The sequence below is a fragment of the Corvus hawaiiensis genome, chromosome 18 (genome assembly GCF_020740725.1).
Source record: "Corvus hawaiiensis isolate bCorHaw1 chromosome 18, bCorHaw1.pri.cur, whole genome shotgun sequence".
In the NCBI taxonomy this organism is placed as follows: domain Eukaryota; kingdom Metazoa; phylum Chordata; class Aves; order Passeriformes; family Corvidae; genus Corvus; species Corvus hawaiiensis.
The window spans coordinates 11,588,304-11,606,204 of record NC_063230.1 but is presented as its reverse complement, the minus strand read 5'-3'; the positions used below and the strand labels follow the sequence as shown (position 1 = coordinate 11,606,204).

Genomic DNA, 17,901 nt, shown 5'->3' with positions numbered 1-17,901 from the left:
AGTGTAAAGGTAAAGAGTTGTTTTCAACACAGCTTAAGATCTGGTTTATTTTCTATAGAAAGTTGAGACCTCAGTAAATAATTCATGTGAGCATCCGGAAATGTAAAGAGAGATTCAGACAAAGTCCTGCTCACCTGGTTCATGAGGGATGCTCCACAGGGTCGAAGCAGCTGATTTTTGGGAGTATTGTGGCCGAGCAGGAGGAAGGGAAGGGAAACGTGCAGAAATTCCAGGCAGGTTTTGTCCTGCTTTGCAATTCTTCACTCCCTGCAGTTGGCTCTTAGGGTGGTGCATGTTCTCATTGTTAGAGTGAATTAAAAGGCAGAGATTGAAAAATACTCATTTTGCTTTACTGTTAATTTGTAAAAGCAAAGACTTGGAGAAATAAAGTAAAACCTCCTCTGCCCAACCTCCAAGGAGCTGGACCAGGTCTCTGAGCCGTTACATGGGGTTTGCTGCATTTCTAAGGATACTTCCAGGAGGAGAAAGTCTGGACTAAAGATTTACCACGTTGAAAGAATCCCTTTAGAGTCCATAAAATAAATAACTATGTCCACTGAGCGCCTGGCTCTGCCAGCCCCGCTGGAGCTCGGGCTGTGCTGCCCGAGGGACAGTTCCATCCCTGGATAACGAGGAGCTGGAAGGACTCTGCCTCTTTCCTTGCAGGCAGGGCTGCATCAGAGCAGGGTGGAGGAGGAGCCCTCGGTGTCGGGCGGGCCGGCGGGGGCCGTGCTGGAGTAGAACTTTTTCTGGGAGCGCAGGAGCGGGGTCTGGGTGTCCACGTCCCGGAGGGAGCCGCGCTTCAGGGACAGGAACACGTGCTGGGTCCAGCCGTACACCAGGCAGTTCAGAAGCCCCTGGGAAGCCGCGGTGAGAGCCTGGGAGAGAGCACGGGGGAATCAGGGATGCCAGCACTGCACCGTGCTCTGAGATCCCTGGAAAACCTCCCCCTTCCAGCATGGTTTTATCTTCCGTATGACAGAGAAATCGCGTTGTTATTTTAATAAATGTTTAATGAATATCTAATTAAATATAAATGCCACACAAATATATTTTATATATACTAATATATTAAATAAATATAAGAACTATATAATTTAATAAAATGTCTAACTTCTGCCTCAGGCACAGGAAGGAGCTGGACAAGTGTTGTTAAGGAAGCACATTTGGAGATTTAGGGGCATAGGGAAAACTCAAGAGACATGGGGAAAAAACCCCAGTTTCTGGGGCTCCTTTCAAGTCCTATTTGCTACAGTTTCCATGACCACAGAATCATAGACCTTCAAGATCACCAAGTCCAAACATCCACCCAGCACTGTGTTCACCACTAAACTGTTACAGTGCTGGGATTTTGGGCCCTGAGACCTTTTCAAGGCCATGAAAAACATAAACTGCCTAACCAAGACCTTTGCCAAGCAAAAGCACAAACCAGACTTGGGCTCACACAGCAGAGATCCTTGTCCAGCTGCATCCAGCAGGGACTGGATGCAGGGCAGGAGTACTCAAGGTGAGAAGGCAGGAAACAGGAGGATGCAGGGGCAGACATTTACCTGCAGGATCAGCAGAGCCATGTAGATTTTGCTGGTTGTTGAAGCAGTCAATTTCAGCATTCCAAGGAGGACAGCTGTGGAAAGGGATGGATGAGAGGGTGAAGTTAACCCCACCTCTCTGGAGTTGCACAGGGGGATGCTGTGGGAGGAACTCTCTGCTCACCTGGGGCCCAGCAGCAGAAGAAGGCAACGGGGTAGAAAACCACCCGTTGTTCCACCATCTTAATCATGGCCCACTGCTGATCCCCCAGGAATCCTGTGGAGTTCACAAACCTTTTGTACAGACCTCGGGCCTGACTGAGGATAACCTGGAAAAGAACAGGCAAATGTTTTTGTTCAGGCTGTGATCTGCTGGGTTCATCCAGGGTGGATCCCAGTCCATCCAACCTTTTCACACAGCACTGAAATCCTGGGGGAGGTGTTGCTGTGCACGTGGCCTTTTCTACACGGAAGACTCTGGATTGATTTTAGAATCATTAAATTGTTTAGGCTGGAAAAAATCTCTTAAGATCAAAGAGTCCAACCATTAATCACCTCTTGCTGACCCACGCAGGAGGTGATCTCTCCTGCCAGGCTCCAAGCCTTCTAAATCCTACTAAATATTTCTGGGATGAGTTGACAGAACACTGGACTCCAGATGGATTTATATGGTGGCACAGTGATATTTTCCCTCCCCTACCACCCTTTCCAAAAGGGAAGCAGCAGCACACAGTTATTCCCCTGCCCTATTTACCAAGAGCACGGAGTAAGCAGTGGATTCACACTGAGAGCAGGGTTGGATGGGATATTGGGAAGAAATCCTTCCAAGGAAAGCTGTGGCTGCCCCATCCCTGGAAATGTCCAAGGCCAGGTTGGACAGGGCTTGAAGCAACCTGGGATAGCGGAAGGTGTCTGTGCACATGGGAGGGGTGGCACTGGGTGAGCTTAAGATGCCTTCCCACCCAAACCATTCCAGGATTCCATGACTGCCTGGCCTGTGGTGCCATGCCAGGACTACACAAGGACCAGCCTTACCAGGATGGCTACGAAGCTGATGAGGAAGGAGATGAGGAAGACGCCAATGCTGTAGAAATGCATCACGCGGCAAACGGAGCCGCTCAGACTCTGGGGCTCGCTGGGGGGCTCGGCCATCTCCGTGTGCATCAGGAGACACCTGTGGGGACACAGGGAAGAGCCTGAGCTCCTGCCCACCACCAGCAGCCCTGGGGCTGTGAGAGGAAGGGAGGAAGCTCACCCGTGCTTCTGGCTGAAGTTCTGGTAGCAATTACTGCTGTTACCCAGGCAAAACACCGGCACCATGAGGAGCAAAGGGATCAGGCTGAGAGGAGAAAGGACAGCACAGACATGGGTTATTGCACTGCTCCACTTGGGCACTGCTTGGTTTTTCTCCCATCACTACAGAGGACTTTAAAGTTGTTTTTATTGGCAGTGCTCTGGAAAAGTATTTTATCAGCTTTACCAACATTGGTGCTTTCATTTGTGAGGGCTAATCATTGGTAAAGGGAAACCTTCTGGAAAACCACATCCAGTTAATAAAGTTATCATTAACTTGGTTGAAAAACCCTCTTACTCTGCATTCATGTGGTCACTGCTGTTAAAGATGAGCTTCACAGCTTTTAGTAAAACTCGCTTCAAAACAAGTAGGAAACAGAGATCAGGACACTGCAGTTTACCAAATCCACATCCTCCTGCCAGGGAGAATTAACTCTTCATTTACCAAATCCACACTCTCCCACTAGGGAGAATGAATTCTTACCTTGACAAGATCGTTGCTATTCGGCCAACACAACTTGCATAATCTACAACCTGCAAAATCCAAAAATCCTAATGAAATTACCATTTTTCTACAGCCCCTGGTTCACAGCAAGCAGCTTCCAGGGAGCATTTCAGCAGCTGAGGGGGATCTGCCCAGCCTGCTGCTCTTGAACTTCCAGATGGAACAGCTGGGATAGGAAGGTTGCTGTGCACAGCAAATGTCTGGAGAAGCTGTGTAGGGCAGTGGAGATTATGGGTTTGTTTGGAAGAGCTGCATAAGGAAGGTGCCATCTTGCAGGAATACCTGGGAACCCACATCCTGGTCACGGCAGTGGTGGTGCCTCCCTGTTCAGGTGTGAGGGAGGAAACACCTGCAAGGATTTTGGTCACGGGGTGTGTGAAGTGTTTGCTCAGCCTGCAATGCAGGGAGAGTTTTCCTGAGTGTTGTGTCCTTGTCCCTCAGTTCCCAGCCTTTACACCAGTCCCACATCAGTCCCACTCGCCTGGGGAGGCACCCTGAAGAGGTTCTGGTTGTATTTCACCTTTAGGTCCATGTACAGGTGCCAGGTGTAGTTGACAGTGTAGAGGAAAGAGGCCACGTAGAATATCTGAGAAATTAAAACAGCATTTCAGTCCTGGAATAACAATTCCTGTAGCATGTTTAGCTCCTCCCAAATCCCATGGAACAGAGGCAGGATGATGAACACCTGCCAAAGGTGAGGGTCCCTGCACAGCCCCTGTGCTCACATCCAGCTGGGAAGAGCCAGGTTGGAGAGAGATTCCCACTTTAAACTGCACAAAAGCAGCTTCACTTTGGCCTCAGACAGGAGACAGGAAAACTGATGACAGCAGGACTATCTTAGAAATAAAAATCTTTGTGATCTGGCTCATTTTTTTGGCTCAGAGCCTGGCAGTGAGGGTTTCAGAGGCACTTGGACCCTCTCAATGCTATGTCCATTAGGAAACACAGCACAGATGTGACATTTAGATTTGATTCTTGCATAATGAGCTCTCTACTAAGAGAATTCACGGAAACAGAAAACAATTGGATACTTCAAGAGGAATGTGAGGGCAGGTATTCTCTGCCCTCAGCTTGAGTTAACATCCCAAAAACCCCTTTCTTCCTCCACAGGAAAAAGAAGAGAAAGGATAGAGCACACTGAGAGTTTCATAGCCTTTGCTTCCAGCTTGAGATGAGACCAATTATCTAAAACTTCCTATAAACCCCCCCGAATCTTTTTCACATTTGTTTCCAAATCCATGCTTGCTCCAGGCTGCCTAATCACATGTACATGCATGTGCTGTGTTTGTCACAGGAAACACAAACTTCAGTGGTAAAGGCAAAGAGGAAGGGCTGGACAAAGGATTTTTTTTTTTTCCTGGGCCATTCCTATCCTTTGCCAAAAAGATAAGGAGCACACGTTTGCCACCCTGATATCATCCACGGCTGGGAAAGTGGTCACTAAACAAACTCGGCCTCCTTCACTGAGGTTGCGAATGCTCCTGGCTGGCTCAAGAGGCCGAGTCCAAGGGCTGCCACAAGAATATTGCAGTGACTTTCCAGCTCATTAAATGAGCTTTAATGAGAGGTTGTTGCCCTTTTCCAACTACTTCCAGAGAAGGCCAAAACAGAACACAAGGATCGTTCCCTTGCACTTCAGGACGCCTGGGAGAGGCTCATGTAATGTCAGTGCTGCCTTCTGGAACAGGGACCCAAATGCCACTTGTGAAGGTGCCAGCAGGAGGGGCAGGGAATTCTGCTCTCCCGAGCCCCAGCTTTGGGGCTGGGGACAGTCCTGCAGCACTGCCCACAAGGAGATAAAGCAGAGACACAAGAATCCCTCATTATCCCACTTGTGTGGCTCCCATTGTGCTCCCCAGCATGAACAGAGCCTGCCAGGACATTATTAGGCCACTGGAACTGAACTGGAAGAATGTAGGGGAGTTGTGCAATTATAACCACAATCTGGACTTGATGCAGGAGGAGGAGAGAATGGGGGACAGCAAAGGGAGCAGTATTTACATTCATAGCAATCAAAGCTCTGGGGCTGAAACAGGGAAAATCCAAGAAACAAAGGAATCTCCTCCTTTATGACACAGTTTGGACATTGGGCAGCTCCATCCACTGCAACATCAGCCCATGGTGACAAATAATGGCAAACAGCCTGAATAAAGCAAAATATTGTCCTGCTCTTAAGGCAGTGCCTTGAGATATCACAGGGGCTGCAGTGTAAGCCTCTCCAAAGGCTGCAAACTCCACTGCTGGGCTGTCTCTGCCCGTCCTCACCTCGGCACATCCGACACCCTCTTGGTGTTGGTGTGCAGAGAAGCCACAGGTGTTTGTGAGACACCCAGAAACACAGTGAGATATTTATTTACTCATGTCATCAGCTTACAGATCCCTCCTGCTCTGCAGAAGCTGCTGGTTCAACCTGTTACTGGCTCCTTCTTACGCACAAGGTGTTCTCACCTCTCAAGGGCACTGAAAGGTGCTGGGTGAGGAGGTCCTGCACTGTCACGTGCCCTGGGAGAAAGGTTGCTATGGAAAAGGCTCAGTTTGTTTTAATTTCTCCCAGAGCAAACAGCAGTGACAGCTCTTGCCAGGCACAATCTGGCTCTGCCACCCAGGCAGTCCCTGTGCTGTGGGGACTGGTGGTGGCACACAGGAGAGGAGCCAGGGGACACTGGCTGAGCTCAGGGTGTGACTGCACACTCCACCACAAGCCCTGTTCTGGAAGAACTGGCCCAAGGCCAGCTCTGCCCACCCAGCATGAAAAGAAAGATCCTGCTTTGTCCTATCCTGCGTTGGTGTCCCTGAGAAGCACAGCCACAGGCTAGAAAAGTGAGGGCAGAAAAGAGCCAGAAGTGCAGGGGAGCTGAGAAATTATGGGCATGTTGTCCATATCCAACCTATTTCTCCTCCAGCAGTGCAAATTGCCTTCTCCAGGCCTTATAAGGATCACACCAGCATCAAGAACTGTCCCCCAGGGACAGTTCCCCAAGGAAAACAGCTCAGGGACACCCTCAGTCCTGCTTGCTCCTTCCACCTCCCAGTTCTGAAAGCCTCTTCCAAGCTCTCCTCATTTTTCCCTGTACCATCACCTTGAAGACATCTTTGATGTTGTTCTGCATCATTCCCAAGTGGCCAAGTTACCCACACCTCACTGTTTCATCTCTCAACATGAACATATTGTGGAGCCTCCAGAGCGGCACAGCAGAGCTGGAGAGGCCAGAGATGAGCCTGGGATGAAACAGCTGCTCTCACCACCCTCAGCAACACATTTGTACCTCCAAAACCAGCTGCTGAAACAAGCCTGGGCTGCAGAGGCCATCCCCAGACACACAACAGCAGGAACAATTCCATCCTGCACCTGCAGCTACTTCCCTGCCCTCTCTGAGGCACATGGAGATCCTTTCCAGCTTTGGATGCTGCTGCTCCATGAGGACATTCAGTTCCCAGTTGTGGGTACCACCACACTCTCATGGAGCTGCCTGAGCCTACACATCAAGACTTCCAAAAGCCCCTTGCTCTTCCCAGCCATGTCCTTTAAAAGGAAATAATTAATTCCAGGGATCATCACTTATGAACCCCCCCCAGGCCCAAGCTCAGCCGGACCCTGCAGAGATTTTTGAGAGCCAGTATTTCCAAAGTCTGGTATTGAAACAGGAACTGAGTGAGGCAACAGCAAACTGTCAGGAAAACAGTGCTCACTCACCCTACTCCAACTGGTCCCCAGCACATGGAATCAGTTAGAAAGCAGCTCAGTCAATGGGACTCAGGCTGAGCTTGTGCTGATGGAGGATCCTTGGGAAGAGCAAGAACTGGGATGCTCATGTGAGTAATTTAAGTCTGAGCCCAAGCAAGTCACAGAATGTGTCTGTTCCTGCCCAGGCTGGAGGAAGCATGAAGAGGAATAGAAAAGCTGCTACGTGAGAGCAGAGAGATCCATGGGCACGAATCCAATGGGAAAGAGATCAAGCCCCATCTGCTCATTTCACACAAACAACCACAAAATCCCACCTTCTCTTTTCCTCTCACACACCAGAGGACCCTAAACCCCAGTGTCATCATCTCCCTTTTCCACACAAAGCCAAGGGACCTGCTAAAGCCTGTCTAGAAACAGCCCCCACAGCCACGCTCTGATCACTCAGCGAGGTTAATTACAACAAATTATGAGGTTAATTATGGAATGTGGAGCCAAGGCCACTCACCTGTCCTGTGGCCTGCAGGTTGTAGCAGATGAGGTCCTGCTGGGAGGTGGGTGAGCTGTAGAGCAGGGCCCCAGCCAGCCAGCACATGCCCAGGAACAAGTCCGAGAGGCTCAGGTAGAAAAGTGGACGCACCTGGAAAAGGAAAAAGGCTCAGCAGGTGTGAGTGGAGTCACAACCCTCCCACACCCCCCCACAGCTGCAGTTTTACCCCGTTATCTGACATAAAGATATTAAATACAGTCTTTTACAGGCTTTTCTGCAGGTGAGGAAAATATTTCAATAGAAAACAGTATCCCGCTGCAAAGTTATTTTGAAAGCCTTAATTGAGGGTAAGTGGGGGATAAGTGGCACTTCGTGGAGGGATGATTTTACCCTCAGGGATGCACTGTGACAACATTTCTGAGACCATTCAATTAATCTGCAGCAAACCCTGAGAGCTTCAAGGAAAAAAAGTCTCCTCTACTTTCACAGCCAAGCGAGTTCAAAGGAAAGGTACTAGGTGAAAAATTTTCAACATTTACTCATGAATATCATCGTTGTTTTCGGCGATTTCAAATTACTACACCAATTGTAGCAGAAAGGTTAATTGTGCTCAGACATCAATACCAGGTTATCTGGTGTTATCTGAACACTGTCACCTCCCAGCTCTTCTGGTGACACAACTCTCCTTGCAGGCAAAATCCACGTGGATTTGTGCTCTCAGGAGCTGTTCCATGCACATACTCTGCTCTAACCACCACTTCTGCTACAGGATCCAAGAGCAGCATCAAAACTTATAGAAAATATCCCAAATATCCATAATGTAAAATTTTGCAGAACGGGACTGGTTGGCAGGGAGAAGAGACATCATGTTTTAAATAAACTCACAGAGAAATCAAACTTTTGGTAAACACAAACCCTTCCTCAGGTCTGGAATGATTTGAAACAAACATTTTTCTATGTGTTCCATGTCATTTCAGCTGGTGACTAAGGCTGGGTGACTGCCACAGCTGAGTTTGCTTTACACGCTGGATTAATTTCCACTGAGAGCCATTAGTCTCTGCTGCATCATGCTGGAAAGGAGTCACGTCTCCTTTAACAACAGTTTCCAGCCCATTTCCAGTTTGCACACACTGGCCAGGACTGTAAACATGGCAGGAAAACATTTGTACAAAATTCTGGCCAACATTTTCATTGTTATTGGGAGAGCAGAGACTCTGGAAAAGCGGTCAAATTACCCACATTCTTAATTGAAGCTTTTCGTACCTCATTTTCAGCATCCAGGAGAGAAAATTATGGTGTTTTTCTTTCCCTACAGAAAATTATAATGCTAAACACAGCATGAAAACGCTACAGGAGGCTTTGATTTTGTATTTCTTTTCATGGAGTTGAGCTTTTGGTGAGATTTGCCTCAATATTGTCCTGGAAGTAAATGTATGGCATGCATCACGTTGTGTTATACTTGTTCCCACATGCAATGAGAAAGAGTTTAGGAAGACTGATAAGAGTTAAGGTAGATCTGATTGAGCCAGATTTGTTCTTATGGCATGAAGTAGCAAGAGGCATAAAGATCTGGAGTTAATTTTTATTTAATTTCATCTATAAATGCCTTTTTTTAACCAGGCTTTTCCTCGCTGGTGCAGAAATGAAGCCCTGGCACAACAGGCTGGGGACACTGTCCAGTTTGTGATCAAGGCAGGTTAAACCAAACAGCTTTAAAATAAGCAAAGAAGCCACTTTTGCAATCCAACAGGTGACCTCTTTCTCCAGCACAAGTGCCCTTGGAGCAAGGCACTGCTGGGGGGTCGAGGAGCTGTTTTGGCAGAGACCTGAATAAAGAAGTAGGTGACACAGTGGCAAGTGTGGCTCTGGCTTGCAAAAGGGGAAAGAAAATAACCACTGGTATTTATAAAATAGAGGAAGAGACTGTAAAGATGTAATGATTTACATCCTGGCAGCTCCAGCTGCAGCACACACGGGGATTTGGCTCTGTGGCCACAGCCCAGGCACATGTTGAGCTGCAGGTTCTTCCTCAAACCTGTTGAGCTGCAGGTTCTTCCTCAAACCTGTTGAGCTACAGGTTCTTCCTCAAACATGTTGAGCTGAGGTTCCTTCCTTGCTTGCCATCACCTCTTCTCAATGATTTACCTCAGGCTGAAGAGTTTTACTGACCCCGTAGAGACAGAAAAAAAGCTTTAAGAATGCAATATTTGATTTCTGAGGCTGGGGACAGGAAGGGAAGTGTTTCTAAGATCCTTCTCCTCCCAGCCTCCAGAGCTGTTTATTTTTAAACGTTTTGCTGTGGGTCCTCATGACTCAGGGAATAAGCTGTTTGTGGCAAGCTTTGGTATGGACCTCTTCCAGCCCTTTTGTTTACAAACTTCTACTTCAGACCCGAGACATGAGGACAAGACGACGGGGAAGTTACTGGAGATTTTGCCGTTTTTGAAACCCAGCAACAGATTTCCCCTGGCAGCAGAAGAGCCTGGAAGGCTGATGCAAACCAGTCCCTCCAGCTGGCATCCAGCCCTCCTATCCAGATTTGCAGAAATAATCTGAGCAGAAACATCTGGACCCTCTGGAGCAGGAAGGGCCCATCAGTGACCTGGAGCCATGTGTGGTTCACGAGCAGTTCCCAAGCCACAGCCCCATCACATGACTGAGAGCAGAAGGGCTCCTGAGTAACCCGGGATGAGGCTGCTGAGTCACACCAGGGCACCTGCCAAACCCAGCTCCACATCATTCCAGAGTGGAGGACCCCAGGAAGGAATCACATCTGGAGCTTTCCAGGTGCAAATGTGGTAGGAGGAGGCTTTGATGTGCACCTTGAGCAGCACAAGTTCAAGCAGGTTTTCCATTCCAGCAGTAAGGTGAAGTCCCAGCCTTCATGCTTCCCTGGGAATGCATGGAGATCTCTGCAGTTTATTCTGGATGTGCTGGGCAGAGCGTTTCCAGGAGGCTGGCTGGGAGTAAAGAGTCCTGCCTGTTGTAAGCAGGACAGATTTGCCCTGCAAACACGGGCTCACATTCTCCTTCCCACCCTGTGTCATCCAACAATGTGTTAGTTGCCTGCATTCCTTGCTCCTCCAGGGATAGTTCCCTGCTCCTCCAGGGATAGTTCCCTGCATTCCCTGGAAGTCCCATTCTCTGGGCTGCAGATCAAGCCCACGATGCACAAAGAACACGAAGATGAGGGAAGGACAAATACAGCTGCTACCAGCTCCACTGACTTCCTGCGTGGTCCACAGGCCAAGCGGAGCCTGCAAATCCTGGACAGCAAATCCCAACTTCACAGAGATCAGCCTGGCTCACTGCCTCCAGGAAGTCCGGGACACACGGAGGGACTGCGTGTGGACATCCAAGCCTGGCAGGATGGGTTGGAGGGCTGTGGATTCTGTGCTCAAGCCAGCCATGTGCTTAGCATGTCAGATATATGCCAGCCCCATAGGATTCCCTGCACACACAACTATGGAATGCACTCGGGCTGTGCATTTCTGCCCCATCTGCAGTGCACGTGTGGGCTGTCCCAACCCAAGGGATGTTTGCATCCGAGCCCTGCTGTTTCAGCAGTAGGAATGTTCATGGCAGGGGTGAATCTTCCAAAGCCCCACTGCAGAGCCCAGCACAATAAACTGCTTTCTAGCCTGTTTTTGTCTGAGCATTGAGTGGGGTCAGTTTTAGTAGCACATCTGCCCAGAAAAACCCCTTGGAGACAGCCAAAGACTGACACCTGTAAAAGCATTTCCATGGGGGCAGCTCCAGTTTGCACTTCAGCAGCTTTGTGCACAACTCCTCAGCCCCCAGGAATTTGTCTGCACTGAGTAGGGCACGCTAAGAAATGCCTGCTCTCAGGAACAACTGGAGGACATTCCAGGAGCAGCAGAAAGCACAGGACTAAGGAACCTGCTTCTCCTTGCAGAAGCACAGGTTCAAGGTCAGTCCTTTCACCTCTTACCAAGACAAAAAGCCCAATTCTTAGCAAGCCCTTTGCCTCCCAGCTATTAAACAAGGTTTAACCACATAACCCTAAGACCTGCAGCTGCTCCTAGGAGAGGGTCTGTGTTACGGGTGTGACCCACCTGCAGGGACCACCACCAAGGCTTAGGGAGGGAGAAGGAAGGTCAGACCTTACCTCGGGGGACCGCACTGCGTTTTGGAAAACGGCATAGGCAATAATTGAGCTGGAACCTACAACGCTGAGAAAAAAAAGCACAGGTTGGAACAGGAGCGCGTCCGCCTCGCTGGGAGACGCGAGTTCTCTTTTTTTTTTTTGTTTTTCGGGGAAAAATAATCTTCGCGACAGTAACTCCATGGGCAGCGTGTCGTACCTGAGCATGGCCATGGTGAACTGGATCCATTGGAGCGCAGAGTAGACCTGGGGAGAAGGACGGGAGGGAGCTCAGGTGACACGGCCCCCGGCGCGGCAGGAACGCCCGGGGACCGCGGGGTCCCGGAGAGGAGCGGGCAGCACGGACCGGGGACAGGGAGCAGGGATCGCGGGGAGCGGCATCACGGGCCGAGGACTGGGGACAGCAGGATCCCGAAGAGGAATAAGCAGCACAAACGGGGACGGGGACTCGGGGAGGATCGGGCAGCACTGCCGGTGCCGCCGGGCATGGAGCGGGGCGCGGGGCTGGGGAAGGACCGTGACAGGATGGAGGAGGAGACGCGCACAGCGGGGTCCCGGGGAGGGGGCAGCCGTTGCCCCCGGGGCTCGCTCACCTCCTGCCAGCCCCCATCCAGCCGGTCCGCCTCCGCCGGCAGGGCCATGGGTACCGCTGCCGCCGCCGCACCGCTCCGGGGCTGAGAGCACCGCCCGCGCTCCGCCCCGGGGCCGCACCGCACCCGGCCCCCTCTGGCGGTGTCAGCTGCGCGGAGCGCCCGGTGGCAGAGAGGAGCTGAGGGGGCAGGAGCCCTGAGCAAACAGCGGGATTGGCGTCCCGGGGACCGGCATCCCCGCAGAGCAGAACCGGCCGAGCCCCGGTGGGCGGGCTCGCTCCGGTCACCGCCGCCCCGGGCTCCCCTCACGGAGCCGCCCTGAGGGGACCCCGCGGAGCCTCGGCCCCGCCCCTCCGTGACGTCAGCAGCCCCGGGGGCGGGAAGGCGCTTGGAGGAGCGCGCGGGCGGTGGCAGCGCTGAGGGGCGCGCAGGGATCGCTCCCTTCAGAGAGCCCGGGCACGGTTCCTTCAGCGTCCCGGGGGCTGCTCCATTCAGGGCTCGGTCCCCTCAAGTGCTGATCCTATCAGGGGCTGCTCCCTTCAGAGTCCCGGGGAATAGTTCCCTCAGTGCCTGGAGAACTGCTCCCCTCAGCGCCCCGGGAGACGCTTCCCTCAGGGGCTGCGGGGCTGAGCCAGGCGGGACATGACTCCACACAGCCCTCCCAAGGACTGTCCACCCTGCCGGGGTCCTTCCTCCGCCGCTACTGAGGGGGAGAGAGCGCTGGGCAGAGGGACACCCTCGGCTTCCCTCACGTCGCTTCCAGCTGGCATCATCTGGACGATCAGTCATGGCCTCCCCTCTGACCACGGAATCGGCAGTGGTTTCTCCATAGAGTGCTTTAAGCAGCTCTGAAGTGGAACTTGGTTTTTTTTTATTACAGCATTATTAATACATTTTATCTCGCAGCAACATCTGCTCCTTGTACCCACCCCAAGACTGAAAAGGCAGCAAAGCTCCCACAGGAATCAGTTTTGTTTAAAGCATAGTTCTAAGGTAAAACTCACAGGTGTTTCTCTTTTCAGCTCTGTAACCCTGACCAGGGCTTCAGCACCTTCCAGAAGCATCCGAATTCCACAGAGTGTGAACTACAGTTTTGAGGATTGACCTGATCCTTGAGCCAGGCATCTCCTTTAAAATAACACAAATGAGGCGTCTAAGGACACAGATACTTCTGTTCCTATTACAAGACCTCATTATCAGATATTTAGAACTACTAAACACTGATGAGGCTTTAGTTTGACAGTGCCAATTGCTTCTGGAGGCTAGAAAAACATTTTGTTCATGAAGCTTGGACAGATAAAACCCCTCTTCAGCTTTAAGAAAACTCATCCAAATTTACCTCTGAAAACGGAATTTTTTGCACAAACTGGTGAGACTGAGTGTAATAGCACCTCAAGGAGACTCTGTCCTTGCTCAGAACTCACATCACTCACTGTGTCAGGGTATAACAAAGGATTTCAGGAGAATATTTGATGAAACGGCTGCTCTGGACAGAAAATGAGGGGCAAGCTATGAACTGTCTTCACTGCCAGCATTTGGATGATACCCAAACCAAAGAGGGACAGAAGCCATGGAAGGAGAAGGCAGAAAAAGGAAGCTCTGCATCTCTTAGTCAACAACAGGTAAGAACAAGACTTAGAGCCCAGCTAGTACAACACAAAGTGTGTGAGGGGTAGATTAACAAGCATAAAACCCAAAGATATTATGGACAGGGAAAGGTGGGGATGTAGAGGGCACCCAATCTGTACCTTTCCCAGCATGTAAGATGGAATGTGAGATTGAATTTTGTTATCTGTTAGCCAGGGAACAGCTGTAAAAACCACCAGGAATGAGCTTCCGGCCAATCTAGTGCTTTTTTTTTGTTGTCTGCTTTAACACTGTTATTGGAGAATATTACACAATACTGGTGGTCTTGCTCTTAGGTGATTTTTCCAACATTTAGAACACTGTGTTTTTAAGGAATGTCTTCCTCTCGATCTTCTAAACTGAGAATTCCAGAAGGAAATCTGCTGCCCTCTTGAAGTCAGCGGGAAGTTTGCTTGCATTAAGGAGAACTGGTTAGGACTCTTGACAATGTTTCACAGCTTGTACAGAGTTCTCCAACACATTAGAGCTCATCTTTTTCACTGTTCTTCTTCAGGAAAGAAGCGAGGATATTGAGGCTTTTCTGGAGCTCCTCCTTCTTTCCATCACTCATCTTGTTCTTCTCGATCAGCTTTGTGATTCGGACGACTTCATTAGCAGCAAATTCCTCTCCCTGCTCCAGGATCTTGCTCATAATTTTCAAGTATTGCTCCGCTGACTTCTTCTCGGTTTCTTTTGCTTTTCCTAAATTCTCCTGCCCCTTTTTCAGGAGGGCCTGGCGATCAGATTTCTCTGTGGTGCTCACAAATTTGCTGGCCAGCACATCATACTCCTTCAGGCAGCCTGGCATCCCCAGGTAGATGCCATTACTCTTCAGCCAGCGCTGAATAGCCCCAGCCTTGATTTCACCACCATAAAGTAAGGGATTGTCAAAGTCACCATCCTGGAACAAGTGAAAAACAGGGAACTTTTCCTTGTCCAGCTTGTACTTCTCCCCCAGCTCAGTGTTCAGTTTATCTCCATAATCTGTCAAGGGAAAACAAAACACAGAAAAGCACAGTTAATCAAAAATTAATTTAGGATTCCCTCCTACACAAATATTTGTAGCCAGCGCTTCAGCATGTCCTAATAACCTGTCTGCCAGGAAATCACAGAGCCATGGGAAGAGCCTGACCCACAAGGATCATTAAGTCCCACTTCCAGCCCTGCTCAGGACACCCCAAAATCCCACTCTGTGCCTGAGAGCATTGTCCAAATACTCGCTGAGCTCTGTCAGCCTTGGGGCCGTGACCATTCCCTGGGGAACCTGTTCCAAGGACATGCCACACACTGAAACACACAAAAACACCTCGTAAAATCATTTGTGCAAGGCAAAAATTCATTGGGTTTTCCAAAGAAAAAGACTGTAATGGTGCTTTGTTGTGACTGTGAGAATGTAAGACATTGGCAGGACCTTTCGTACAAACCCCGTCCTCCTTATGGGAAATCAATACCCTTTTTTCTCTTATTTTCCTCTATCCATTGATTTTATCTGATTTTACAGTTAAATAAGAGTTTTTCCTGTCTATGTGCAGAGAATTATTTGGTTCTGACAGCATGCCAAGCTACAAGACATTTACTCATCTTACATAAATCATATTTATTCTTGAGGACAGAAAACAAAAACATTTCAATTATGCTACTTAAGAGAATTCCACATATGTTTAGAAATATCAGCGTGGGTAAAACTTCACAGTTTGATAATTAAGCCTAAATTCTTAATTCAACTTACAAAACCAGAGCATGTGAGGTGACAGTGATCTATTCTTCGCTCCTTTTCTTTTAAATCCAGTCACAATCACATCGAGTTAGAGCAGTGCACAGTGCAACAACCCCTTGCTGTGCTGCCCCAGAGATTGCTGCATGGAATTAATCACATTAAATATTCTTTGTCTGAGCAGGATCGGGCTAAAGTGTGATTCTTATAAGGTCTGTTGCTTGCACGTGGGACAAAAAGGTTTCTCTCAGCAAAGAAGAGAAAAAAAAAAGGCAAGAAGTGCTAGGGATGAGGAGGGTGGCAGCAGTTCAGCAGCGTGGGCTGACTCCTCATTACCCAGCCCAGATGGATAAGCAGCTCTCCCACGCACAGCCAGGCTCAGCCAGGGCAGGAGCTGCACTCTCACATCCATCCCTCACACCCCCAGAATTGCCTCAGAACCTGCAGAAATCACTGTGAAATTCATCCCCTCCTCACCAGCCCACACTGCCCCCCTGCACTCAGAGTTCCTCACCTGATATTCCCACTTCAGCCACCAGCAGATCCTCACTGGAGCCTGAGCTCTCTGCCAGCTTTTTGAACTCATCTTGTTTCTCGCCATAGGGATATTGTGTGTCAAACTTCACAAGGACAAACTTATGCTTTGGAATAACCTAAAACAAGAAGAAAAAGGGAAAAAAAAAAGACAAAGCTTGATCATTTCAGGTCTGAGCAATCTACAAGTCACAAAAGGTTGCTTTTGCTTGTAGTTTTTTTTTCCAGTGCAATAAGGAGATGCAGAGGAGAATGGAAATTTTATATAATTATAATTTCAGAAATGACTCACTGTTGTGTGGAGGAAAGACTGAGCTTTGGGTGTCTGTTTTCCTGCACCAGATGATAAAGATAGCACCTGCTAGGTTTGGGGGATCTGATAATGCCTTTAATTATAAGATTTGCTTATTTTAATTCTGACTGGCATCTTGGAAGAAGATCAGCTAAAACATTTTCCAGTGGGACATGAAGAGGAGAGAGACCAAATGTACTGTCATTCTGAAGCATCCCAGTGTGAGAGCTGCACTCTTGGCTACGAGAGGAGGCACAGGGAGGCAGTGGAGATGCTGAAGGTGTTGTACTGGTTCAGGAAATGGAGAATTCACACTTTGATTCATCTTCACTTCAATCTTGCTGTGCTCAAATGATGCCTTTTCCAATTAAGCTTGGCAATGGACTGTGTCATTCCTTGAGGGATTTTCCCCTCCTTGCAGGAGAAGACCTTGCAAAATCTTTTTGTTCTAGCGAACAGGTTCAGGTTGCACCACAGCTCCCCACCCACACAGCGCTCTGCCAGCCCTGCTCAGGCACTGCACAACACCTGTGTGCACAGCTGGCTGCAGGCTCCGTCCTGGGCCTGCCGAGCAGTCAGTGTCCTGGTGGGGAGAGCACAAGGCCCTGGGAAGATGCCTTCCTTACAAAGTAATTTAGTGAAGGGGAAAAAAAAACGGTGGGAAAAAAAAAGCCTGTTGCTGCTTGATGAACAAGTGAAACCACCCAAGCAGCGCGCGCTCACGGCCCCGACTCTAACCCTGCACGGTCCTGCCCTCGCTCACCGGCACAGACAGCGCAGCACCGGCCCAGAGCGGCCCTCTGCTCGCTGCCCGAAGCTCGGGGGACCGGGCCGGCGCTGGCCGAGGAGCCGCGGCTGCGGCCGGACCTCCCCACGCCGGTACCGCCGGGCCGGAGCGAGCCGGGCCGGACCGCGCGGCTCGGCTCCACTTGGACCGCTCCCATTGGCTGCCGGCCGCGGCCGCCGCGCTCCCATTGGCTGCCGGCCGCGGCCGCCGCGTTCCCATTGGCTGCGGCGCGGCCGCTCCGCCAGCGCCGAGCGCTCCCCGCGCCGGTGGCGGCAGCGGCGGCGGCCCCGCGCCCGCGGCCCCGCCGCACCCCCCGCGTTCCCCCCGCGCCCCGGCCCCTCGGGGCTGCTGCCGGCCGCGGGACACACGGCCCGGAGCGAACCCACGCCCACCCCCTCCCGAGCGCTCCTCCAGCCCCGCCAGCGCCCGCCGCGCCGTACCTTGTAGAAGGTGATGGTGTCGAGCGGCACGGAGCCCTTGGTGTGCAGCGTGCTGCCGCCGGGCAGCACCAGGCCGAGCAGGCAGAGCAGCACCGAGCCGGCGGCGGCCGCCGCAGCCATGGCGGAGCGCGGAGGGAGCGGAGCTGCGGGGCCACGTGACGGCGCGACGGCCGCCGCCGGGGGCTCGCCCCGCCCCGCCGCCCGGGGCCACCGCGGGAGCGGCAGCGCTCGGGGGCGGGCGGGAGTCTCACGCCGTGCGGGGAAGGGGCAGCGCGCACAGGAGCCCCGCGACC

At 50.8% G+C, this 17,901-nt stretch overlaps 2 protein-coding genes across 2 annotated transcripts; both read right to left on the bottom strand.

The window, feature by feature from the left end:
• Positions 1 to 17: 17 nt before the first annotated feature.
• Positions 18 to 12,557, bottom strand: TMEM116 (transmembrane protein 116). Its single transcript, XM_048323208.1, has 11 exons — positions 12,219 to 12,557; positions 11,825 to 11,871; positions 11,629 to 11,692; positions 7,518 to 7,649; positions 3,809 to 3,913; positions 3,307 to 3,356; positions 2,785 to 2,868; positions 2,565 to 2,703; positions 1,714 to 1,858; positions 1,551 to 1,624; positions 18 to 878 (listed from the first exon to the last, which is right to left on the bottom strand). Exons 1-11 carry the CDS (start codon positions 12,264 to 12,266, stop codon positions 678 to 680), a joined length of 1,089 nt encoding a protein of 362 aa, XP_048179165.1. The 5' UTR covers positions 12,267 to 12,557; the 3' UTR covers positions 18 to 677.
• Positions 12,558 to 13,064: 507 nt separating this feature from the next.
• On the bottom strand, positions 13,065 to 17,765 carry ERP29 (endoplasmic reticulum protein 29). The gene is made up of 3 exons (XM_048323209.1): positions 17,609 to 17,765; positions 16,070 to 16,208; positions 13,065 to 14,825 (listed from the first exon to the last, which is right to left on the bottom strand). Exons 1-3 carry the CDS (start codon positions 17,726 to 17,728, stop codon positions 14,323 to 14,325), a joined length of 762 nt encoding a protein of 253 aa, XP_048179166.1. The 5' UTR covers positions 17,729 to 17,765; the 3' UTR covers positions 13,065 to 14,322.
• Positions 17,766 to 17,901: the final 136 nt, after the last annotated feature.

Coding starts and splice junctions, on each gene's coding strand:
- TMEM116 (XM_048323208.1), bottom strand. CDS start 12,266: ATGGCCCTGCCGGCGGAGGCGGACCGGCTGGATGGGGGCTGGCAGGAG. Junction 3,357..3,808: donor TCTTCAGGGTGCCTCCCCAG/GCGAGTGGGACT, acceptor TGGATTTTGCAG/GTTGTAGATTATGCAAGTTG. Junction 879..1,550: donor TGGCTCTGCTGATCCTGCAG/GTAAATGTCTGC, acceptor GCTCTCTCCCAG/GCTCTCACCGCGGCTTCCCA.
- ERP29 (XM_048323209.1), bottom strand. CDS start 17,728: ATGGCTGCGGCGGCCGCCGCCGGCTCGGTGCTGCTCTGCCTGCTCGGC. Junction 16,209..17,608: donor ACACCATCACCTTCTACAAG/GTACGGCGCGGC, acceptor TTCTTGTTTTAG/GTTATTCCAAAGCATAAGTT. Junction 14,826..16,069: donor GGCTGAAGTGGGAATATCAG/GTGAGGAACTCT, acceptor TTCCCTTGACAG/ATTATGGAGATAAACTGAAC.